The sequence below is a fragment of the Culex quinquefasciatus genome, chromosome 1 (assembly GCF_015732765.1).
Source record: "Culex quinquefasciatus strain JHB chromosome 1, VPISU_Cqui_1.0_pri_paternal, whole genome shotgun sequence".
NCBI classification, from domain to species: domain Eukaryota; kingdom Metazoa; phylum Arthropoda; class Insecta; order Diptera; family Culicidae; genus Culex; species Culex quinquefasciatus.
In genome coordinates, this window is record NC_051861.1 from 126,327,308 (window position 1) to 126,352,551 (window position 25,244).

At 41.7% G+C, this 25,244-nt stretch overlaps 1 protein-coding gene across 8 annotated transcripts; it reads right to left on the reverse strand.

The window, feature by feature from the left end:
* Positions 1-165: 165 nt before the first annotated feature.
* On the reverse strand, positions 166-24,275 carry LOC6035104 (transcription factor kayak). 8 transcript variants are annotated; one of them, XM_038266966.1, is made up of 4 exons: positions 4,131-4,451; positions 3,174-3,321; positions 2,249-3,099; positions 166-1,754 (listed from the first exon to the last, which is right to left on the reverse strand). In XM_038266966.1, exons 2-4 carry the CDS (start codon positions 3,225-3,227, stop codon positions 1,331-1,333), a joined length of 1,329 nt encoding a protein of 442 aa, XP_038122894.1. In that variant the 5' UTR covers positions 3,228-3,321; positions 4,131-4,451; the 3' UTR covers positions 166-1,330. The 8 variants fall into 8 exon arrangements, with proteins under 8 accessions (XP_038122894.1, XP_038122900.1, XP_038122891.1 ...); XM_038266972.1 differs by having other exon boundaries at positions 4,127-4,451; XM_038266963.1 differs by having other exon boundaries at positions 4,036-4,451.
* Positions 24,276-25,244: the final 969 nt, after the last annotated feature.

Here is a 25,244-nt window from a genome sequence, read left to right on the forward strand (position 1 = left end):
ATACGTGTAATTAACGGCAAAGTCACGTTAGCGTGTTTGATGTAAACTGTCAAATTCAACACGACTATTTTGCTCTACCCATTTGAATTTTAACTCTGAATTGAAAATGAGTTTATTTCATGACGTTTCTTTCTGTTTCTACCGTAACACAAAACACAGTTGATGTTTATTTTTGCAGCTATTTGGTATCAATTGTATTTATGGCTTTCATCGAGTTTCATACTTAGCGATAAGTAATCGTAAACGTGCGTGTGCGCGCGCGCTCTAACTGCTAGCGTTTCGAACTTTGCTTCCCTTTTTGCTTTCTTCCGTAATATTTATTGTTATTTTCTTTAAAAAATGAAGAATACACGCCAACGGCATTTGCCATTTTCGGAACCTTCCGCTTGTAGATAAAATAAAAATAAACTTGTAAATACATTTCTTTCCGGTTGCTGTGTTTGCTATCTTTCCACTTTCTTTGTTTCGCACAATTATCTCTGCTCATTCGCGCACACACACACATTCTTCCGCTCCTGTCAATCTTGGGACTTTCCTGGACGCGACTTCCGGCTGCTTCGTTTTCACTTGCTTCCTTTTTCTCTCTGTTTATCATTCTCGATTTGAGCGTTGCTTTGTCTGCTTCTTCTTCGTTCTAAATACTTGGTAATCGAAAAATAAATGACTGCGATGCACTTCTATTCTCTCTCTTTCTCGTTAACTGGTTATTCGCATACTGTTTTCGTCTCGCTCTTTCGCTGTGTGTAAACGTAACTAGTTTTTTGTTTAAGGCTAATGGCTACTTGTAAAGCTTGCGGGTGGTTGTTTTTTTTTATTCTTTTTCTCTGAAAAGCGATAAAATATTCTTAAGGTTACTCAATGTTTGGGTTATCAATAGTTTAATCAGGGATAGTGAGATAAGGGTTGCTCGATTTAGAAAAGGCACAAAACGTAAAAGTTGCTTGCGTAAGAAATGTTTACATCTTTATTTTGGCTTAACTACAGATAAATTCTACAACTAACCGTAGAGGGAGGACAATAAATATACACTGCTCTGGAGGATTAGTGAATTCGAACTAAACTTTTGAAATCGAAGGGTGGGATTAAACAATAAACATAAAAAATAATGAAAAACATAAATTGCGTTCGCTAAACATCTTAATGACTACTCTAAATGGCGACCTCTCGAACTCTCGCAGACAATCTGGCTCTTAATATTCCGTGTCACAAAAAAACTGTAGTTTTATAATTAAATCACAACGCCATTGTTGACCACGCGCTCTCTCCGCATTCATTCTATCCTTAAAACAACAAAACAATTGCTTCTCCATTGCTCCTCTTCCTCCTCGTCTCACAGGCTGCACAGCTTGGACGGTTCCGTGCTGGTCGGCGTGATGAGATCCAGCGGGCCGCGGTTCGACTGCAGCGAAATGGGGGCGGCGATCGGCGTCAGGCCGGTTCCGCCGTCCATCAGGCTGTCAAAGTTGAACAGCCCGCTGGACGGGGTCGAGATGCCGACGCCGGCGTCCAGCGGCACGATGTTGCGCATGTTCAGCAGCGGGAAGGTGGTTCCGGTCCGCACCGGCAGGCTATCCGGCCGGGCCGGACGTCCGGCCGCGGCAACGCTGCTCGTGGAAGCCGTCGGCGTGACGAGCCCGCTCGGGAGCATCAGCTGGCGCGGCGGGAGGTTCACGCTGGTGAGGACCGGCGCGATCGTGGTGGGCGTTGGCGTGTCCAGACTGTCGCCCAGCGCGTTCGACAGGATCAGTTTGGTTCTGGAAGGAAGGTGGGTAAGGTTTGTTAGACGATTGTTAAGAAATTGACTGATTGATTTTTTTCAGTGCATTTCAGTCAGCTGTCAAACGTCAAAGGTGAGTAAAGTAACGAAATTTGATTGATTATAGTTTGTCGTGCATCGTAAAACTTCAGTTGACATCAACAAACAACAGTCAAAGTAGGCGTGAAAAGTGGTGAACGATTTTTAGTCGTTGTTGTCTTAAAAAAGGGGTCTCAAAGTGTAATACTGAAGGATTGAAAAAGAGAAACAAGAAACTTGAAAGAAACCGGAGAGAAATTGGGGATTTGTACAATGGATTTCTTCCCCCGGAGAGATCCGGAAAAAGATCCGGCAGCAATTTGTATTGATTTGAAGTTTGCTGAGGGTGCCGAAAAGTTTGGTTATTTTCTGCTTGCAAAAGACAATAGCGATCAGTCAAATTTGGTCTCAAAAAGAATCCGGTCACGTCAGTTGTCACTGTTCGCAACTCACCTCTTGGCCGGCGGTTGGTCCGCCAGGTCTTCCGGTTCTTCCTTAACCCTGATGGGGTGAACGATGCGCAGGTCGGTGACGGGTTGCTGCTGGCGCACAATCTGCTGCACCAGCTGCTGCTGCTGCTGTTGCGGCTGCTGGACCAGCGCCACCGGTTTTCGCTCCAGCGGGCTGCGACGGCCCTGCAGCCGGCAATGCTCGCGGTGCGAGTTGAGCAGAAACTCCAAATCCTCCTTCTCCTGCTGCAGCTGTTTGATCTCATCCTGGAGGGCCTGCTTGCGCTTCTCCAGACCGTCCGTCTCGTCCACGAGCTCGTTGGTGTGGTCCTCGCGCCGCCGCCGGCACCGTGCGGCGGCCATCTTGTTGCGCTCGCGACGCACGCGGCGTTTCTCCTCCTCCTCGGGGCTCAGGTTGTTGCCCTTGGCCGGACGGCGACCGCCCATGTTGCGGCGTGAGGTCTTGCCGGGCGTTTGCTGTGGGGTCGTCGTGATTTGTCCGCCCGCTTGTACGACGGTGGCCAATCCGCCGCGGCGCTGCGGCGTCGCCGTTTCCATCGACGTGGACGAAGACTTGGAGTCCAGGTCTTCGGAAATGATGGGCGGAGGCGTCACCTGCCAGGAGCTGTTCGAGCCGGAGCTCATCGATTCGCGGCTGTTGTCGCAGCGGTCGTCCTGGCTGTGGTCCTCGAACTGGAACGGCGGCGGCACGAAGCCGGCCTGGCACGGAATGTTCTGGGCGGTGTCGTTGGACAGCTCCAGGAACGTCTGCTCGATGTTCTTGAGCGTGGTCGGCGTCAGGGTGGGGGTCGTCTTAGTGGGGACGCCACTGTGGATACCATCGAAGGAGGCGAACTGCAAAGGGGGAGAAGGAGAAAGATGGCGGTTAGGATCTAGTTGGCGTTGAGTTAGGTTATGGTTCGGTCAACCTGGTTCATGAAAAGTTCCTTGGCCAGGAAGTTGGCAATCTCACAGGCATCCATCGTGCACTAATTATACTAATAAAGGTATCGATGTGTTCACTGATAAACTAGGTTCGTTTGGGTTTGGTTTATTTGCTGTCGAGAGGTGTCGTCGCTGGAAATAATCGACAATAGGTGTGTCAATAGTTCCTGCTTGCAACACAAGCACCTCTAGAAGTCACATGTTCCGGGAGTGCGTAACGCCGAGCGGCGAACCACGTGCCCACAAATGTCAACCTTGAGGGAAGCCTTAGAAATGTGGCCGCCCAACTTGCAATAAACGTGTACTCGTTAAGCTGTCAAAGTGTCAATAAAAATGGCAACATGAATGTTTTGTTTACATCCACGGACATCGCCCTGTTGCTCACCCGATCGAATTGCTCACCCGACGAGATTAGAACGCGTTGTTGTTTCGTGTAACGTGCACGTGAGTGTGTGTGTGTGTTTGTGTATTCTCTCCGTTCAACCTGAGTTCAATCCGTCGTCGTCGTCGTCGGTTAGTTAGGATTTTATTTTTAATCATGATTCGATTCGCTGATCTTTGCCCCTTCTCACTTTTATTGCACTAATTTTGTAATCTCTTCAAAAAAAATGCAAATTTGCGAAACGTTTATTTGGGATCAAGGTGGGCACAGCGCTACCGGAACAGGTGACCATCTGTCAAAGTATTACACTCTAATTTGCGCTAGATGAAGCTAGACACTCTCGCACGATTTATTGTCACTTGAGCGAGGTTGTCTTAGTCGTCGTTTTCGTCGTCGTGTTCTCTAAAGCCAATTATTTTCTTCAGACTAGTTGGCAGATTTGGGCACTAACGCGATTACGTCACTTTTTAAGGTTGGTTCGACTTTGCGCAAAGTGTTCAACAACTAGGAAGCGCGCTCGTTCGCTCGCTCCTCGTCCAATTGTTGTCAACGCACTCACAATACGGTTGGTTTTCGTTTTTCGTGTTTTCTAATTCTCTCTTTCTAGCAGTTTCGTGAGGTTTTTTCTGATGTCACGAATCCGGATTTGGTTCGACTTTTTTTTTTCTCCGGACTTGAAATCTACGGCTTTGATTACGATTGTAGTCGTTCGTTCGAAAGTTTGGCTAATAAATTCTAAAAAGTGCCCAAAGATTCCCGCGCGGATTTTGGTTCGCAAGCAGGCCAGGCCAAGGAATTTGCCTCCTCCTTCGGCAAGGACAGGGCACGCGGCGCGGCACGTTTGGGATCGTTTTCGTAACTGAGCGAGAACGAGCGCAAAATTTTCGCGGGCGAAATTTTCGCCCCCAAGGAGCGATTTTCTCTCGGAAGATTCGCCGATTTTTTGCACGGCTAAGTGTAGTCGTGACAGTTTCGAGGGAAATCTGTTAAAAATAGAACCAACCGTGATCGGTCGTGCTCTCTACTCTGAGGTGAACCTGTATTGTGAAGAAGCACGACGTGTGAGAGATAGAGAAATCGCGGGTAATGTCTAAAATAAACAAAAAAACGTTTGTTTGTAAATAAATTTCGCCGAATTAGTGGCGCGGCGAAGAGATATGCGAAAAAAAACATACATTCCTCGCGAGATTTCGAAACATATGCAAGACATTTGCGCACACCGTGCGAGGATCTTTCGCTTTTTGCGAGAAGAGAGCATTCGTTTTTATTTTAGCAAGTTGCAATCTCACTTGATTTTTTGTTGTGTTTGTTGAAATACTTGGGTGGTGAAAATTACCGCCATAAATCTTGCCGTCAATTGGATGGCAGTGCTCCCAGTTTGAAATAAAAGTTTTGAAAATTTGTTTTTAGATTTGACATTTACACGCTGGTTTGGGTTAAGCTAAAAATCACAGATTTTAGCTACATTTGTCAAATCTAAACCTACTCAGAAGTGAGTAAATGTAACTGTCAGATTTTGAATAATTTTGCATTCTAAGTGAAATTTAATCAAATGTTTCATTTGCCCTTTTTACTCATTTTTGAGTAGGTTCGATCAAACACGCTCATTAATCGTTAATGATTTTTTCTAGCTTTTCTGTTGAATTGCTTTTAACAATTCAAAATTCTTTGCACTTTTTCAATGTCAATGCCTTCAAAAACAACAACAACACACACCGAGCTCCTAATTCTCGGAAATCGCTCAAATGTTTCGCTACGCGGGTTTCCCCCCCAAAAATAAATTAACTCATCGCTGGTGCCGGTTCCACGCGCCGGTGACCTCGGCAAGACGAGACAAACCAGCGGCATGTGCGACGATGCGTAACATACACACACAAACACAGACACAAGCGTTTTTTGGGGTTTTCCCGATATTGAGTACGTGCCAAATCCGTTCTCCGAATTTGAGAGGACCAAGACAAGCTGGTCAGAGAAATTTCCCCACCGTCGCCTACTGTGTTAGAGGTTTGAAAAACGATGGTTAAATAAATTTTTTGGGTTGAAAAATCTGACAGCGATCTGTTTGTTTACACACTCCACGTGAGACGTTTCTGGCGGAGCTTCCGTTTTCGACCGCTAGGGGGGGCGCAGAACCCGCTAATTAAATCAGCGCGCGGTGGCCTACTGCGTGCGTTCAAGGTTTTCAGATTCGACCTTTTGCACACCGGCATCCGTTTCTGGTGGGTTAAAAGTGACGTATGTGCACGCTGAATGTTAATTAAGCGTGCAAATTTGACAGATTTGAATGATTTTCGAAAATGGGAGGGCGTTTGCTGGCGCCGCAGGGGCGCTTCCGATTAGCGCATTCGCCGGACATTTGCTGCATTTTTTCCCCAGCGATAAAGCCGCCGGTCAGACAGACTTCGACCCAGCAGCTGGATGACGTCCCGCAGTGACTGTGTGATACGTGTCGTTTCGAGTTGGTTGGTGTGTGCACGATGTATTATTATGGCGTTGTTTGATGGTGGATTTTTTTTTCTTTTTGCGTCGTCGTTATCGCCATCGACTGCGCCGCACTAAAATGAGTGCCAGAAGGCCGACTAGAGCGAGCTCGACAGAACAGTTTTGTATCGAGTGGAGAACACGGGGACGTACCGTGATTTGGGTTTTTCCGTCATCGTTGAATTACCACAATTTTATCGGGGAACATTTGGGCGATAACATTTCAGGGGGACGCCCCTTGAAACGCCCCTGGCACTAATGTTTACACCCTAATCCGAAATTATTCAGATTTTTGCTAGATCGAACTTGAGAAAGAAGTTTCGCGGTCAAATTGGGTACTAAAGCCCTATGTCAATTTTTATGTACAACGGTAATGAACACGATAAAAAACGATTTCTGATCACTTTTTTCCATTTCAATGCAAAAAAAAATTTGACAAGACAACATTTTTTCGATGGATCAACTATGGTCCCCTTGGAACGAGCTGTCAAGTAGGAGCTTTTCTGTCAAGAAGGACCGCGAGGTTAACTTTTCAAAATTGATTCAAAAATCCATTTTAAACTCTTTGTGGCCGTACAAAGGGTCATTGCACTAAGAAAAATAAGCTTTATCGTTGTAAACAATAATATCAGCAATCTAAGCTTCATTTTAGGACCCAATTTAAGATTTGGGCGAAATTTTTTCAAATCTGATAGTTGCCTCTAAAACACATTTCTGGGTAAAATCAGTTTTGAGAATTCTGGGTAGTTTTAGATGTGCGTACAACAAGAATTATGATAAAATTTGTTATAAATAAAGTGCAAAAAAAATATAATGTGCTACAAAATCCTTACTCCAAGTACAAAAAAAAATCAAGCGATTTCCCTCTCGTCACGTCAAACAAACGCGATAAGGCGACCGTCACAAATAAGTCGCCCGACGACGTCGACCAAGTGAAGGGGACAGTAGCGCGCGCCCTTATCTCGCGCCATTTGCGCCCTCTCGTTATCAGTTTGCCAATTCCACGAAAGCTCTGTTGATAAACAAGTAGCGCAACTTATGATTCATAACTGCGCGAAATCCCACGTAACTCTGAGTTTGGCGCGATGCAGGAAAAAAAGTTAGTATTTTCATCTGAGCGTGTGCCAGTGACAGGAGTGTTTTGATTATTTTTTATGGTTAGGTCAGCCGAGGAAGTCTATCGCCAGCTGTCGAGATTGATTGCGGGTTAATTATTTGATAGAGTGGTGCGATTTCCGGAGAGAAATTATGCAAGTTTAAATAAATACGTTTTGACCCGATTCCGTCAACAGTGTAAATGTCAAAGTAGCGCGACAAACAAGGGGTTCGACACTACAAAAGCATAATCTGGAATGCATTTACGTTCATAATTAATCAAAGCAACCCGTATACGATCCACGATTAATGCTGGTGCCTCTTCAAAAGACGTTTAATTAGATTTACTGGCGAACAAAGGTCCGGTAACGAACACACTTCTTCGAAGTCCCATCTGTCAAAGCATCGCCCATCGCCTGCTTTGTCGCGTCGTCGCGTTGGTCGTCGGAAGTTCAACTCTTCCAGCGTTCTTCGCGGATAGCCTACTCCGTTTCCTTGTTGCGCTTGCGAAATAATTCGCAGCTCAGCTGCTGGCAATAAATTCAATAACAGCCAGAACAAACCAACCAATAATGACAGCGGCAGCGCCTGCTACGTGCACCAACTGCATCATCAGTTTGGTTTTGCTGTGTAGGTTGTCGTACCCCGTCGCAGTATAAGCGGTGCAGCCGGCTGGAGAATAATCTTTCAATGGGTATTAATTATTTATGTACACGCTTATTCGAAAACGTTTGCAAGTGTTGTTCCTGCTCTAATCCCGCAGGGCGAACAAAGGAAGCCGTTTGCCGCCATGTTGGTGCGCCAAACGGTTCACCGCACTGACGTTTCCTTATTGAAAGTTGCGACCAATCGGGGGGTACCGTACCGTAACGGGGATGGTGGTGGTCAGTGCGCGCTTTGTGTGCCACGTTCCAGTCGCCTTGAAGCAATTAGCAAACTGAAAGTCGAACACGTGCGCCTTTTAGCGACAGTTTGCTAATTTGGGACCCACCAAACGACAACAACAACAATAGAGTTGTTCTCGCAAGACTTTTCGGCGGGTGGCCACCCCCTCGGTCCAAAGTCCGTAATGTCTTCGAGGGGGGCGACACCAACTCCAACTCCATAAATATTGACAGTTTAGAGGGCGCAGTTGGCGGCGGCGACGACGCCGACAGGATCTAACATGTTCCGTCGCCGCCTGCTTTGACGAGCACTCTTCGCGCTGTGCGCGCAATAAAATTTAAGCAAACACACTAAAATTTTCGCAATTTCATGGCACACTTTGTGTGCCTTTTGCGGTGCACTCCAACTTTTTGGTCTTGCGCGGGGTCTCCGACTTCCACGTCGCCGCCAAAAACGATATAAAACGTGTGTCGCCGTCGCCTTTATGGCAGCAGTACATAGAGACAACGACGTACCTGACGTTTCCACCACAAGTAAATAGAAGCGCGTCCGTGCAAATGCGGTGCAGCGGTGGACTTTATGGCTCCATCGTGTCGTGTCGTGAGTTCGCCGCCGCGTATAAAAGGATAAATGGGTTACTGCGATTCTCGAAAGATCTTTGACGTTTCGCCCTGTGCGTGACCTTCCGCACGGGGTGTGCCCAATTTGACAGTTGAGGAGGGCGTAATGCCCTCCATTTTCTCGCGCGATTATCTTGTTTGTTTTCGCGCGATATTATCGCGTCTGGAGAAAGCGACGACTTGGTGTCCTTGTTTCCAGGCCTCGCGCTTTGTTTGACAAAGAGCGGCTTAAGGGGATAATGCGCGCGCGTCTCGACTACAAAGTTGGTGTCATTGTCTGTGACAATCGGCACGTCTGTCGGACTGTCGCGTATCCGGTTGTTGTTGTTGTTGTTTTGAACGTTTTTTGTGTTCGCCCATCTCATTAAGGCGATAAAAGTCGAAATTTGCGCGCAGTAGGCCTTGCGCGGCAAGCTAGTTTGACACAGAAATCGAAACGTAAACAACTCGTCAAAACATGAGCGCGTGGTGCGTCGTTTGTGTGCGCCGTTGACTGGTTTGGGTTGGTTTGTTTACCTTGGAGGGTTCGCGTATTGTCTCGCGCGAAACCAGTTTTGGGGGGGTAAAGGAATTTGTTGTTTTGATGTTTGCTGGAAAATTCCTATTCATTGGAATTTTTGGTAAGTTAAATTGAATTTCTTGAAAAAAAGTAAACAGTAAAATCCAAGTTGTTGTATGGTAGACATAACCAGAAGGACCGAGTAATTTATGTCAGCGAACAATTTGCAAGGAGTGACATAAACGATTTTTTTGGCAAATGTCAACCCAGTATAAATTTGCCGATGATTTGGATGGACTTAACCTGCCAAACATGTGGAAATATCGTTTATACATTTTGTGAAAATGTTTCGCCAAAAAGTCAAAGTTGTTATGTCGTAGACATGACCGGAATGGCAACGGACTACATAATTTAGTCAGTGTTTGGCTTAAAAAAAAGAGTTTGCAACGCTTTGTACATATTCTCCATCAACAACACCTGTCAAACGCGATGTCATCGCTCTAACAGTGCTGAACATTTCAATCGCAGCGACTTCCATCAGCCTCGGTTACCGCCGCGAACCGGAATTGTTTGTTCTCCAGCCCTTTTGCGCTTTTCGTGGACAAACTGTCAAAGAACGACAGTAGGCGATGCGACACAGCCGTCATCGTCGGATATTGCATCAGCGCGCGCGCCTACTACGATCGCGCGTGACCTTGCCAACTGGATCTTACAACTGCATCGGCCTGCTTCGATCGGGGAGCTCTGTAGGGATGTTCAGGGTCCTCAAAGTAGGGTTAGAGCGTGTGATGGACGGATTTTGCAGCGCAAAAAAAAAGTAATGGCTTTATCTTATCAGTACAAACACAATGTCCGCCGGGAATTGCGACGATACAAAGCAGCGCAAATCGCGACGATACCCGCGCGAGCGCGAGACTCGTTAACTTCAATATAATTTTTCGCTCAACAATGGGCGCGCGCTGATGTCATGGTTTATATTCGACGCGGTGCACATGTACATATGGCGGCACTCACGCCATTTGGCGTGTCCCCGCGGGGAGCGGTTCCTTCGGCGGCTTGACCGCCGTCGCCACCACCCAGTGAGAAGACTTTCCTCCGTTGGGTTCAATTACGGGCACGAATTACAATGTATAAGTAGGGGGATATCTGGGTCGACAAGGTCGTCCAGAGTTCTTAGGTTAGAGGAGGTCCGCGGGACACTTACAATTTTACTGATTGGGGTCAACGGTGTCAGCGGTTGGTGATGGTTCATGTTGTACGAGGTGAAGTAGACGTCGTTCAACAGCACGTTATCGTCCCGCGTCATCTGGACGGCTTGGTATTCCTCCGGATCCGGCTCCACGAAGTCGATTTGCCCGGTTGACCACACGGCAATCAAACACACACACCTCACTAATTACACCCCCTTGATTCTTCCGTCACGCACTACCACAGCCGACAAGTTGTCTAGTCGACCCGGGCTGCAACAAGGTTGTCCAGTTTCTTCCGGTAATATCCAAAAATTCGCACAAGTTCTTGCGCCACTGCACGGCACTTCACAGTCTTAATAACAGCTTGCTTTGATAATGAAACAACACCTTTATGTTTCTCCACCTTGAACCGGCGTGCTCTCTCACTCTTGGTCCAGGACCTGTTCGGTACGCGACTTCAACTTTGACTGAAGGTATGCGTCATCATTGCTTTGGTTTTATATCGCTCGCCGCTTTGCTCTCTCGCATTCTCCTCTCTCGCTCTCATTTTCCGCACTCGCTCTCGCTCTCGCTCTCCCTCTCTCGCTATGCGATACCAGACGGCGGCGGCCCCCACACAATTAAAAGTTGGGGATTCCCAAGCCCAGATCTTTCTGTGCAGCGACCCCCCCGAACTCCCCAACTCCCTCAACTCGCAAACGTGTTCCTTCCTGTTTCAACCCGTGCACGATTCGCTCTCAAAAAGCGAGACGGCACGATTGGGCACTATGTGTCGCGCACACCCGACCAAATTCTCAATTTCCAAGAAATATCGATGAGATGATCAGCTATTTATTTGCGCTCTACTTGAACCCGTCGTCGCCGGCTCCGCCGGCTTCCCGTCCCCCTTGTCTTTCTGTCTGTTTTGGGTCTGCCGGGAGTTATTGGCAATTTGGAATGCGTTAGGAAGCGCTTGCTAATTGTTTTTAAAGCTGCGTTTGACAATTGCCCACCTTCGGCGTTTGTTTACCTTGAAGCGCAAGGCTTACTGTGATAGAGGTAAGCTTGCTGTCAAATTTGCACTGCGCAAGATGCTGCAAGAGCCGCACCAAAAGGGCCACGTCGCGGGAGCACGTGCCGGTTTCCGTCACTGCGGTAGTGTATTTACCGGTTTGCCAAAGGTTGCCGTTTTTGGCACATGTGCGCCACGCTACCGCGGGCAGTCGCAATTCAGGGGCAGAGAATTTTCCCGGAAAATGGAAACTGGTTCGCGTGGGATGTGCCTTTTGTTGGGAAAGGTCAGGGAGATGTCTAGTATGAGGAAGATTGTGAGGAGGAGGAGCAGGGGTGAAAGTATACAATTTATATTAATCTTTCAATCTGGTGACGGTTCTTGGAAGTGGTTACTTCTGGGAAGCTTCAACGATTTTATTAGTTGAAATGTTAAAAAAATGGGTTTTCCTCTTCAATTTATCTTCAGTTTAACTTTTTTGCATGAAATAGTAAGTAGATTTGAGTAACCGTGCACCGCTGTCAAGCTGTCAACATTTTTTCGATGGATCAACTATGGTCCCCTTGGAACGAGCTGTCAAGTAGGAGCTTTTCTGACAAGAAGGACCGCGAGGTTAATTTTTCAAAATTGACTTAAAAATCAATTTTAAACTTTTTGTGGTCGTACAAAGGGTCATTGTACTCAGAAAAATAAGCTTTATCGCTGTTAAAAAATAATATCAGCAATCTAAGCTTCATTTTAGGGCCCAATTGTATAAAGTCGATCATCATTTAAATTTAACTGTTGGTCTCATTTTCATCAAAACTCCCACATAAGTTCTTTTGCCCACACGTTCTCTCTGTATCGAATTCCACTAACGTCATTCCAGCTTATCATAACCAGAGTTAATTTCTTGCGTCACTTGGGCTGACTGATGGTTTTTCTTTAGGTTATGGGTTTTTTAGTGTTTTACACGTGCATATAAAACTACCAAACTTATGAGAATTCCCTAACTCATTTCTTCGAATGTTGTCAAACCGATGTTTACATTTGAACGTTCCAATTAGTAATCTGATCATCCAAAAGAAAAAAGGCAAAAAAAGGGTAACAGAAAAATCACTTTTTTCGAACTGAATTTTCAGCCAATATTGGGATGGAATCTATAAGAATATGATAAAATTTGCCATCAGCAACACAATTCACTTGTTTTTTTTCAGGAATTTATCGTTAAAATTGCGAAAAATTTTAAAATCAAAAACCCAAACAATGATTTGTTATGGGCTACCATTTGACAGCTGGTGCTTTTGTTGTGGGCTCTCATTTGACAACCGTGCTAATGTTGACTGTTGTCATTTTGCTTTCATCGGAATAGGGTTGCCATCATTTACCTTTTTTGACAGGAATTGTGGTGCCGTCACTTGCCAAAAAGATAAATATTATGCTCGGATTGTGTCATTTTAGACCTCAATTCTGTTATATTTTTACGTTTTTTTTGTTAAGAAACTAGAAAAAGACAAAATCTATCTATCTAAAAAGTAAATATCTGGAGTTTTTTTTGAAAAGGTCCAATAAACCAAAATTTCAGTTTTTGCTTTTTGGGTGTTTTTAAGTACCTCTGACTCAAGGCGGTTTTAAAAACACCCAAAAAGCAAAAACTGGAAATTTGGTTTATTGGACCTTTTAAAAAAAAAACTCCAGATATTACCAAATCTATGATAACAAAACCAGTTTTATCTCTTTCAAATGACGCAAGCATTCATTTTAGTTTCAAACACATAAAACGAATGTCGCAAAAATAACTGTTTATCGTAATCCATCAACCCCGGCCAGAATTACTCCGCTTATCAGCCAACACTCCGCCAGAGTTTGCTTCATTTCCGGCGATAAGATAGTCAAACAAACAACAACAACAAAAAATTAATCGAACCTCACACACTTGAAATTCTCAGGCGGCCCCGTTGTTTACGCCACTTTCTGCGGAAAGTCGAGCTTTTCTTGGAATTTGGTGCGCTGTGAAAGTGTTGCAACGGCAAATGTTGCAAATCGCAGTATGTCGGCGCGACAGTTTGTTTATTTTTGCCACAGAATGAAATTTATTGATAACGGGGGAAAGGTGCGAGCATGGCATGCCTCGATTTTACCGGGAATTATTGACTGCGTTGACCAATTGCTGGGACGAAAGTGGTCAACAATTCCGGGGAGAACTGACGCCGGTTTGGAAGGTTAGAAAATCAAAGTGGGTAGTTTTTTACGTGAGTGTAATTTTGAAACTGTCAGTTTGACAGTTCAGCAAAAAACAATTCAACCCGATGTAAATAAGTTCAAATTTTATTGAGCGTGTATTGTTTAGAAAAAAAAAGCTGTCAAAAATACCACAGATTGACAGACAGAAAACTATCTCAAATCTAATTATTTGAACGATTCAACAGAAACAAATCTTGTATTTCCCGTTCCCTACTGAAAAATGCAAAACATTTCAACACTCAAAGCTTCAATTGACCCCTCACCATAACCTCGTGCCTCGTACTCCCTGGTCAACCGAGGGGCAGGTCAACGTCGTCGCCTTTGTCCCCTCAAAATAGTGATGGTGGAAAATTACTATCGCGTGGTTTATATCAAATAGACAAAAAGAGAGAGAAAGAACGAAAGTGCGAGAGCGCGCGCCTCAGGAGAGATTCTTTTATTGATTTTCCCTTCCAGCCAGGCGTCAACTGGTGCCAAGTGTCTGTGGTGCGCGCACACCCCGCCGGCGGATGGACTCCGACGACGAGGGGACACTCCTCAACATATCGTGCGATGTCGGTGGCGCGACAAAAGGATCGATACAGCGCCCGCTAGGGAAACCGGCCGGCGTGGACCTTCGAGGGGTCGTTCGGGAGGGACGTGGATTTTGCATTTAGGAAAGAACTTGTTTAGAAGTGTCGAGCCCCTCGGCAGTTTTGTTCCACAACTGTCAAAATCAGGGCTGCCAATAATTTTGAAAAATCAAAACAACATCAAAAACAAACTCTTACACAATTTCCAGCCAATCCATTTCCTTCGTGTGCCATAATATTATTGCCGAGAGGACAGGTCCCCGGTTTGTGGGCACCCCCCTCGGCACGCTAATAGCACTGACCGTATTAACCCCATTTCGACCTGCCAAGCTGTCGTCGACCTTCCTCCTGGTCCTGCACGCCCCTTGAGCCCATCCTTTTATGGCCCCCTTTATTTTGGGCCATAATTGTGCTTGTTTGCATTTGGGCACTGCGTGAAACGTCCTTTCCCTTTTCTTTTGTTCCCTCTCTCTCTGTCAACTCAATTTCCGTCTGGTGACGAGTGGTGGCGCCACCCTCGGAAGCGCCAAGATGGCTTATCTTGCCCCGGCGACGACAACGACAGGTCCGACCGATTGATGGGTGGACGACGGTACCGGAACGACGAAATTTAGGCCTTCCGTAATCAATTAGTCAATCTGGGGAAAATGTCAACGGGGAGGTCCTTGACTCGACCTGGATATTTATGACGGGTGTCACAAATTTGGGGTTTTTTCGGCGTAATTGAGGGCACTTTGTGTAAATGGAAACGAAAATTGGATTTTGTTTGCGAATATTTGATCTGTTAATCTGTGTTGAGATATCTTCTGTTGAAGATTTTTTAACTTTATTACAGACAAACAGACTGAACATAAGTTTTTTTTTTTTCAAAATTATTTTGCATTGTATTTTGCAAAACCCTAAATGTGTTTGTGTCCTCTTCAAATTTTGATTTTTTTCTTCTCCTTGTTGAACATTATCGAAGAACTACATTGAAAATCGATTCAAAACTTGTTGAGATATGTTAATCTGGAAATTGGATGAATTCCTGATATTTTTTCTCGCAGAGGCAACTGAAGTCTAATTTGAAGGTTTTATGAAGAAAATTTATTACAAAAATTCAGATTTTTTCTTTTTCATTTTCACTAATTGGTGGCTTTAACTTGTAAATGGTACACTCTTTAAAAAAAAAGATCTATTTGATGTTTCATTAAAATTAAGTCAACGTTTCTAATCACTTGAAGAAAAAAAATGGCAACACTGTTCCCAATCTTATTTCATAATCATTAACCTTCTAATGCCCAATTTTTTAAATCTTTTGTTTACTTTATTTTTTTTATTTTTTTGGATTTTTTTAGCAACTTCTGTTATACGAAAAACTTTACTTCTCATGTTTTGGTTCTCTTGTTTAATTTTAAGTATTTTTATTCGCATTTTTTATGTTAAGTTTATGCTTGTTTTTATTGGTACCGTAAACCGGGGTGACTTTGATAGGATTTCAATTTATTTTTGAAATATTTTCCAATTGGTAAGGCTTGTCTTGAGATTATTAATTTTAAAACATGTACTGGGGTAGCCCACACATGGTCCATATACCATTTTTGAAAAAAAAATTCAATAGTGTTTTAAAAAATAGTTACGTTGAAAATTCTTATTTTGAATTCCGGGGTGACTTTGATAGTCATAGTTTTTCTTGTTAAAATCAGATTTAAGGTGTTCAAACTTTACTTTTACGTCAAATGTAACATTACTAAGGTTGCTAATTTAGTTTTCTAGGAAAAAATCAATGTTTATATTTAGTTAACTAAGTTTATAAGCTTTTTAACAAAATACATATAAATTTTAGGTATAATTGTTTAAAAGTCAGAATTTTGCCTGAAATTCGTTAAAACTTGATATGTTTATAAAATTATCGATTAATATTGCATTTAAGCAAAAATAGAAGCAAAAATCATAAGTTTTCACATTTTATATGAAATTTGTTCAGCTGAAAATTCCTAAGAAACAAGAGATTTTTATTTATTTATGTTTCAAAAACACATAATATTTATTATTTACAAACTTATTCAACCTTTTCCTAGTGGAAAATTGTCCAAAGAATCCGAAAATGCATTCCGTTTTCCGATTCAAAATTATGTTCGTTAAGAAAAAAATGACACTTTGAGAAGATTTAAATAATGTTTTTCATCAACATTTTCTTAATTATAGTCAACTAACTTTTTAAACTTTTCAAAATTTTATGACAAGTTTTTCTTGAGGTACTTTGAACACTTCTCTACCACGGTCAGTATGATTCAATACCATTCCGTACGTATTTAAGTTGTACTCTTCATTTTCCGGAAAAATCTCAAACCTATCAAAGTCACCCCGGCTATCAAAGTCACCCCGTTTTACGGTATTTAGTATTTCCCTATCGCTTGCCTTTTTAGTCTTTTTTTATTTGTTCACAACCACTTTTTTAACTTTTTTTTTTGCTTGTTTTTCACATTTTCGGCTATAGAATGACCATTGTCATTAAAATTGTAGAAAAATGCGTAGAGGCATAGTCTAAAACAATACAAAAAATACTGAAAAACTGTCATTTAAAAAAAACATTGGCAATGTCACATAAAACAGGTAAAGCTTCCAGCCCTAAAATTTTCTAAAATTTTTGAAGTTCTACTTTACAATGCTTTTGAAAGATAAAAAAATGGGCGAAAAATTGATTTTTGCAAAATTTTCAGATCATAGGCCGCCTACTGGCAAAAATATGAAAAATTAAAAAAAAACAAGCCATGCTCTCAACATTTGAATGAAAAAAAAAGTATTTTACAATGCATTTTTCACTAGTTCAGTTATTTTGCAATCATTAGTTTTCAAAAAATGCAAGATTTGACGGAAACAAAAATCTTAGCGAAAAAAAAAATTTTTTGCGGTACTGGATTGAGTTCAATGGATTTTTTTAATAAACCCAAACATGCTAAAAATGATTCTAAACGCAGGGAAATGCATTTGAAATTTATTTCAGCTGATTACACATAACTTTCCATTGATGTTTTTTTTTAAATATTTTTTCGAACCCCTGATTTTTCAGGCAGTGGGTTGGCAAAAACTTTAAAATATACTCAAAATTAAAATTTTAAAAATAAATATGCAAAAACATCCTTTAAACAATTTAAATGAATGATATTGAAAAAAAAGCTCTAAAATGTATTTATTGCTTTAATATCAATACAAATAGTCTAGTAAAACATTCAATTTTAATAAATTGAACATTAAGGTCGTAAATGGTGTTATTTTTTTTTTGGTCAACACAATTTTGTAAGCAGGACTTTAGGATGCAAAAAAAAGTGTGTTATTAAAAAAGCTAAATTTTTACCCAGAATTTCCCAATTTTGAAAATAAAAGTATCATAAAATCTGCGGTCCCGATTTTAAATATTTGTAAAAGGTTAAAAGTGGGCCACTTCATTAAAAACCTAAAAATAACCGTTATACAATAAATTACAATCGACAAGTTTTATCAATCAAATTTAAAATTTTCAGCAAAAATTATTTTTTTGCATCTTGACATTCAACGAGAATTGCATTGGCCTTTTTTGTTCATCACTTATCTCAAAATTGTAAAAAAATACATAAAGAAATTTTATCTGCTGAAAATAAAAACGTTCGGCTTTTGTTAAAAAAAACCTTTTGTACGAAAGTAATAATAAAAAAAAATCTACATCTTTTTCCTACACATAAAATCACATTATTATTGACGAATCAAATTATTCTGATACAAAAGCAATATATAAACAATTCTTTGTGTGAAAAAAAAACATTTTCAAATTTAAAATTAAAATTATATTATGAACTCAATTTAATTAATTTTATTCGATCTAATAATTATCAAACTAGTAACTATCAACTATATTTTTGATTTTTTTTTCGAATATTTGAATACTCCAAGTGTTAAAAATCACTTAGAACCTTCAAGCTTCAACTATTCTTTAACTGTGGTCTGAATTCGTACATTACCTGCCTCGCAATTACTCCGTTGACAACAAATTAACACAATTCCAGCAGTGGCCGACCGACTCTGCTGGCCCGTCGGATAATGCGCAAAAGCCACTTAAACGCCACAGTTTAGCGCCGAGCCTGGCCGGCCCAAAGGCAATTAACCCTCACCTGCCACAGTCCAACCCGGATCTCCATAAACCAATTCACCTTGCCCACGATTACCTGGCTGCGTGTGCCCTTCGTCGTCGTGCTGAAAATTCCCCTTCTCAGTTGTCTCTCATCCACTTTCGTGCCGCGTGTTGTAAACAAACACGAGAAACGCACTGAAAAACTACTCTGAGAAAGACGGCTTAAGCTTAAGCCGGTACACCTTGCAGGTTTGGGTTTTTACGCGTCAACGTTTTCATTCACAAAACGTGCGCGCGCGGCTTATGCGTCATGCGTCAGTTCTTGGAAATCGCGAGCGACTTAAGCCCCCCTCTCACTTGAGTTATTTGCCCTGAATTTAGCGCGCGCGTCGCGACCGTATGAAATTTTTCGCATCTGCCGTACGAAAAAAAATATCGCCTTAAAAAAACGGAAACAAGAGAAATATCTCAAATGACGTCATCTCTCGCGCTCGATTGGTTGAAAATTTCATGACAGAGCGAGAGAGCGAACAAATTTGCAAAATCACGCGCTCTCGAGAAAAAAAAGAGAGCACAAATCAAATTTCGCTCTCTCAAGAGAGCGAGAGTAAAACGCTCTCAAAACTGAGTGAGAGATAGGTGTTCGATAAGCTGCACCAAAAAGAGCAGCAAACGAAAACAACAACGTGCCTAGGCCATGTGCCTACTTGGATTGGGATTTTCACTCTCTCTCTCGTTCCCTCGTGTCTAGCCATGTTCAAACATGTTGGCCCCCGTGAACAAGTGCACTGCCACTGAGGAAGAAGAGGCTACCTACTGAAAGAGGCGTAATTTGTTGTGAAATTGCTGCTGCTCGGACTCGGAATGGTGTTTGTTTACGAAATTTGAGGTAGAGGAAAACGACGCAAAAAGGTTTCGGGTGTACCTAGAACAACGCGGTTTTAGTTTTTTTTGAATGTTCAATGAAATAAAGAAGTAAAATATGATGATATGATTTTTTTAGTGCGTTGAATACCAATCGTATCAAAATAAACAATCTAGCAAACGTTAGAATTTTTGGTAATGATTTTTTAAATTGTATTGCAATTAAAAATAACTTGTGTATTTTTGTGATATTTTTCATTTTGAAACAAATTTGTGGTTAAAATAAGATTCAAATAATTTCCCTTTCTCTTAGCCTTGCTTTGTTAATATTTTTCTTGATTTTTGATTTTGCGATTCTTAGATTTTCAGAATTTAAAATTTGAATAATTTTTAGCACATGTATATAAGCGAATATCGAACTACATACATATATTTGTATTTTTGCATTATCTTGTTCTCAGCATTAAATTCGGGTTCAGCAACCTCATTTGAAAAGATGAGTGGTTATTTCCTCTTAGCATACCAAAAGTATTTTCTCAGGATTTCATAAGTGCTATACAGTCCAGACTCGTTTATTCGAAGGCCTTGGCAAAATTTCACTTCGGATAATCGAATCCTTATTACCTTATTTTTTATTGTTGAGCTTAAGTATGACCCCTAAACTACTCTAAAGTAATTTAGAATTTTTAAATCCGAGATGGCGGCCAAATAGCGGATGAAATATTGAAATATGCTTTTTTTAATTTTTAAATGGGGAACTCGAATATTATTTTTTAGTAAGAAAATAGAAAGAAACGAAAAAAAAATCTTGATTTGATTATCCGAAGTTGTTCAAACCTTCAGATAATCTAAACTTTGGATAATCGAGGTTTCTGGTAATCGAGTCTAGACTGTATTGTGATCTTGGATTAAAAAAAATCTAAATAAAATTTACAATAGTATTGGGATCATATTTGAACTCGACAATCACAAATAAGACAACTCGATTATCCAAAGTTGAATTTCGCCTAGGCCTTCGGATAATCGAGTCTTTTGTAGATTCGTAGATTTTCAGATTTTTAGATTTTTTGATTTTTTTGATTTTTAGATTTTTAGATTTTTAGATTTTTAGATTTTTAGATTTTTAGATTTTTAGATTTTTAGATTTTTAGATTTTTAGATTTTTAGATTTTTAGATTTTTAGATTTTTAGATTTTTAGATTTTTAGATTTTTAGATTTTTAGATTTTTAGATTTTTAGATTTTTAGATTTTTAGATTTTTAGATTTTTAGATTTTTAGATTTTTAGATTTTTAGATTTTTAGATTTTTAGATTTTTAGATTTTTAGATTTTTAGATTTTTAGATTTTTAGATTTTTAGATTTTTAGATTTTTAGATTTTTAGATTTTTAGATTTTTAGATTTTTAGATTTTTAGATTTTTAGATTTTTAGATTTTTAGATTTTTAGATTTTTAGATTTTTAGATTTTTAGATTTTTAGATTTTTAGATTTTTAGATTTTTAGATTTTTAGATTTTTAGATTTTTAGATTTTTAGATTTTTAGATTTTTAGATTTTTAGATTTTTAGATTTCTAGATATTTTTATCTTTTTGAAGTTTTGTCAAATTAAATAAAACAAAACATCTAAAAGATAACAAAAACAACGAAACCCAAATCGATACATAACGGCCAGAAAAGTAAAAAAATCTGGGTCCGTCAAATAAATACAAAGTCAGCCGACTCGAGCGATAAAACCAAAGCCATATAAACACACAAAGAGCTTTTGCCTCTTCTGCTGTATACGTACATTTTACGGGAACGGAACAGACAAAAAATGCTTTGTCTTATATCCTTCCTTGCCGTACAAAGATTTTCAATTTTTAAACAGCGACTTGGACTTTGACGACGTTGACCAGCATGGTCGTAACACGTGACTCTCTCGGGACGGAGGAGGTCACCGGAACAGACAAACAGACATGAACTTTTTTTTTTTGATAATGCCAAAATAACGGTCAGTTAGAATTCAATTTGACAGGTCGTGTTTTAAAAGGCATCTGACGTTTTAACACGCTTAATTGAATTCAATCAAATTCTGGCTTGGCTTTGATCAAAGTTTTTTTTTTCTTAGACTCTGATCCGATTGTCTGTGACGCAGATATTGCAAGATAATCAAGTCCACTGTGTTTTTTCCTTCTTCCAAATGACATAAACACTGAGGGACCCCATAATCAATCTCGAGAAGCAAGGAATGAAAACTTCAATGTGGAATGCACCTATTCTCTCGCGCAACACTGTGTGTGTACAATGTCCATTTATACATATGAATGTATGGATATCGGAACGACCCAGGAATGTGCATTATCGGCACAATAAAGAACCGTCGTCGTCGTCGTCGACAGGCAATTAAATGGTTTACTTCCCACCCCTCACTCTAGGGGAATGTGGCCGATTGTTGACACAGGTCGGCATTTTCACTGGTTTATTCATTGATCAAACAAAAGCTTTATCAATTTTGACGAGATGATTAATAAAGAGATTGTAACAAAGAAGTTTAACCTATTTTTACTGGAAATGTTGTCAACTTGCACTCCAAATTCGGCCAACTTCTCCTATCATCAGACACTTTGCCTCCGTAGAATAGTAATGTAGAATCCATGAATCTCGAATATATATATATTTTTTCTAATCGTCACTGCCTGCTTGGATGCAGAGCATCCAAGGTGAAGCGCTATCTAGCGGACGTAAATGTAAGCGTTGCCCAGACTTCAATTATGACACAAGGTGACGATTACAAGCGGGGGTATGAAAAAGGTGCATTCATTTTGGAAATTTGCACAACTTGTCAACTTGTGTTGCAATATTAAGGCATAAGTGATGAGCGTTTTGTGCATCGAGGTCTACTTGTTTGTTTGTGCGCATTTCAGAGATTCTTTTGCGCGAAGAAGAGGAAGGGGGGGGGGGGGGGGTTTCGATCGAGATCGTGTGATGAATTGATGATTTCCTGCGCCGCGAGCGAAGCGATCATTGGGGGGAAGGTTGTCGCGATCAAATCGAGGCTTCTGATTATTGCCTTCAATCTCAATGAGTAGCTTAGACGACAAGAATTAGTTAAGCATGTAAGAATTTTTACTTTGCGATCCTTTAAAATTTTACACAATACACGCTACTTTTAAATCATTCAGTTTTTCAAATGCCTGTCTTACTCAGAGATGTGTTTTGAGGTCAATCATGAGATTTATGTGAATTTCACTCAAAATTCAACGAAAGCAAAGTAAAATTCACCCAAAATTTACGAAACTGAGTGATTTTGAATGAACGTGTAGAAATGAAAATGAGACTTTAATATAATTTAACCCAAATGTGACGAACTCCTCGTCACAGTGTCCTGATGCAAACAATGATCGAGCTCGAGCTGTCAGAGTCCATGCGGAATAGAGCTTTATGACGTTTTGCGTACGCACACTAGCGCACCATCTGATTTTGCGGCCGAACAAAATTTAACCTCAATCTTTTTCGTGTACGTACACGCAATACATGCGCACGTAGAAACCTCTATGTGTTGTCTGAAATATCGGGCGGTCAGTCAAACAAACCAGCTAGAAGTCGCATGACAAAAAAAATCTATTGCTGGAAAGAGATAGCAAATCTGAGGCAAACAAACCCCCAGCCGCCATGTAAAAATATCTTGACGTTTGCTGAGGGTGCCGAAAAGTTTGGTTATGTTCTGCTTGCACAAGACAATTGACAGCTGATATTCGTCTAGTAACCCGAGAACAATATTTACCTTTTTCGACAGTAGTGGTGGTGGCTTCACCGCTACCACTGTTAAACAAGTAAATATTGTGACAATACGAATGTTTGGTCCTGTCAAATTCAATTTTTGTTATCGTATTTTTGTGTTTGAATGTCTAAAATAACGAATTTTAATGTATTTCCAGCTCAACTTACCGCCCTCGTAATGACAATGTTGCTCGCTTGATGTGCCGGCTGGGGAACTCCTAGCCCTGCAAGTCCGGCTGCCGCTGCCGCCACACTCCCAACGTCCAGCAGTCCTCCAACGGTGGTTCCCGCAGCTGCTGCCGCCGCCGCTGCCAACAGCAGTCCCGCGCCAATCGATGACGTCGACGGTTGACTCGCGATGACGTGATGACCGCTCGAATCTTCCCCGCCGGTTACCACTGCCGTGCTGTTGCTGTTGCTCGCGCTACCGGACGAAACGGAACTCTCGTCCGATTTCGGCGGGACGACATTCGACAAGTCGGACTTCATGGTTACCACTACTAGTGTGTATTCTCAAGTTGGAGGAGGGGGGACTCGCACGGTTCGCGGGTGTGTGAGAATACGTGGACGCCCACACGTAAACGCGAAATACTGGTTTCGGGGTTGACGACGACGGCGAAACGGATTTCGCAAGACACTCGAAGAAGCTACCAAGATAATCCTTGGAGCAACGGATCAGTCTCAAACACACGATAAGACGCGTCTGGAGCACTTGTTATCAAACAGCTTTCTGTATTGGTGAATGTTCACGACACGGTTGCACAAATTGTCTCAATGAACGCACTCAGCAGGATTTCCCCGATTTTGGGAAAGTTCAAACAAAACTAACCAAACCAAAAGAGGCACCTGTTCCGGGTTGAGAAGCTACCATCCAGCCAAGAACCTGCACAAACTCACTGTGGAAGGTCTCGAAATTTCCAAGAATTTCACCGTCCCATTTACGGTTGTCCAAACACAAATATACACATATGCCCAACCAGGGGACCAGTTTATAGACTATGAGTCATCGGTTTTCACGTTTGCCTCCTGTGTAGGCCATATACTCCGCGTGCGAACAGCACCGCAGGAAAGGAAAACATCCACAGACCAGGTTGTCACAACTACAACCGACCACCGACGCCACGATCGCACCAATACCAACAAACCCAAGTATAGCGCTTTTCATTCGACTATTTTGACGTTTTCATTGCAACGTTACCAGCACCATTGCCATCCGTTTTGTTGTTTATTATCATCGCGCGAGATCTTCATTCATGTCCCCACACTGCACAATTCACCCGGTCCACAAACCCTGCTGCACCATTGGCGGGTTGATGCGTCCAGAAATCACTCTTTCTGCTTAATTTGCCGATAAAAATGAGGCGAAATGCGCGCACCACCACTTCGCGAAACCACGAGAAACGTGTTCCTTTTGCTCTGCCTAAATGACGCAAACGTTGCGCAATCACATCGATACGCTAAATGTCCAGTTTGAAAGTTGGCGTCGAGCCACCTAGCAGGGTCGCAAACTTGATTGACATGACTAAATCTCCCAATCACGGACGTCAGAAACGATATACCCCCCCTCGGATACCAGAGACCGACTGCGGTGAAGTGTTCGAAGTAGGCGACGTTCCAGCGCGAAGGTAAGTACTCTCTCTCTCTGTCAATCTGTCAAACAAGTCAGCTAGAAATCGCCTGTTTGCGATCTCGAGCAATGTGACAAAATTACCTGTTTTGTAATTCTGTCAATTGCATTGACATTCTGCGAAAAGAAAAGCAACGCCACATCAAAACTTTCCCTCACACACACACCTCGTTCATTCGTACAAACATGATTTAGTACCGTTCGCTGAGCGTTGTGTTGTGTTGAGAGGGGTCGAGCAGTGATGACGTCAAGCGCGCGGTTTTTATGGCGGACCGCGTGCGAGCACGTGCAGTTGCCAATTCTCGGAAAAGTGAGCGCTGATGGTGATGACCTCATAGTTTGGAAACCGGCTGCCTTGCGGGTAAACAAAATATCAGACGAGCTTTGCATACAGGTGGTTTGGGAGGAACGAGAAGCCTACTTTGGTAATTGACTTTGATTGGCAGTTTCCGGTTGGCGGTTCTTAAGTGACGTTATTGGTCAAAAATTTTGTAAAATTCCAAAGAAAAGCCTCCTCAAACCCTGTAATTACCTTGCGATTCGTTACGGACCCTGGAGAGAGCCCATTCAGTGATGCTGTGGAAAGATAAAACCTGCGATGAGTCATCTTCTCTGCCCTTAATTTGGGTGCTGCTACCTCTTGCTCTCTTTCTCTTTAGGTGTTTACCCATTTATGAGTATTCAGAGTGGCTTTCTTTGAACACGTACATAGCCACAGGAGGTCATCTTGAGAATAAAGTTATGAACTTGATTTTCCATCAATCTAACCTTAAAACAAAA

Bases quoted from the DNA above. Each gene is read 5' to 3' on its own strand.
- LOC6035104 (XM_038266942.1), bottom strand. From the start codon at position 23,326: ATGAAGTCCGACTTGTCGAATGTCGTCCCGCCGAAATCGGACGAGAGT. The intron at 3,100-23,005 runs GTAAGTTGAGCT...CCCCCTTTGCAG, and splicing joins ACATTGTCATTACGAGGGCG to TTCGCCTCCTTCGATGGTAT. The intron at 1,755-2,248 runs GTGAGTTGCGAA...CCTTCCTTCCAG, and splicing joins GACCAACCGCCGGCCAAGAG to AACCAAACTGATCCTGTCGA.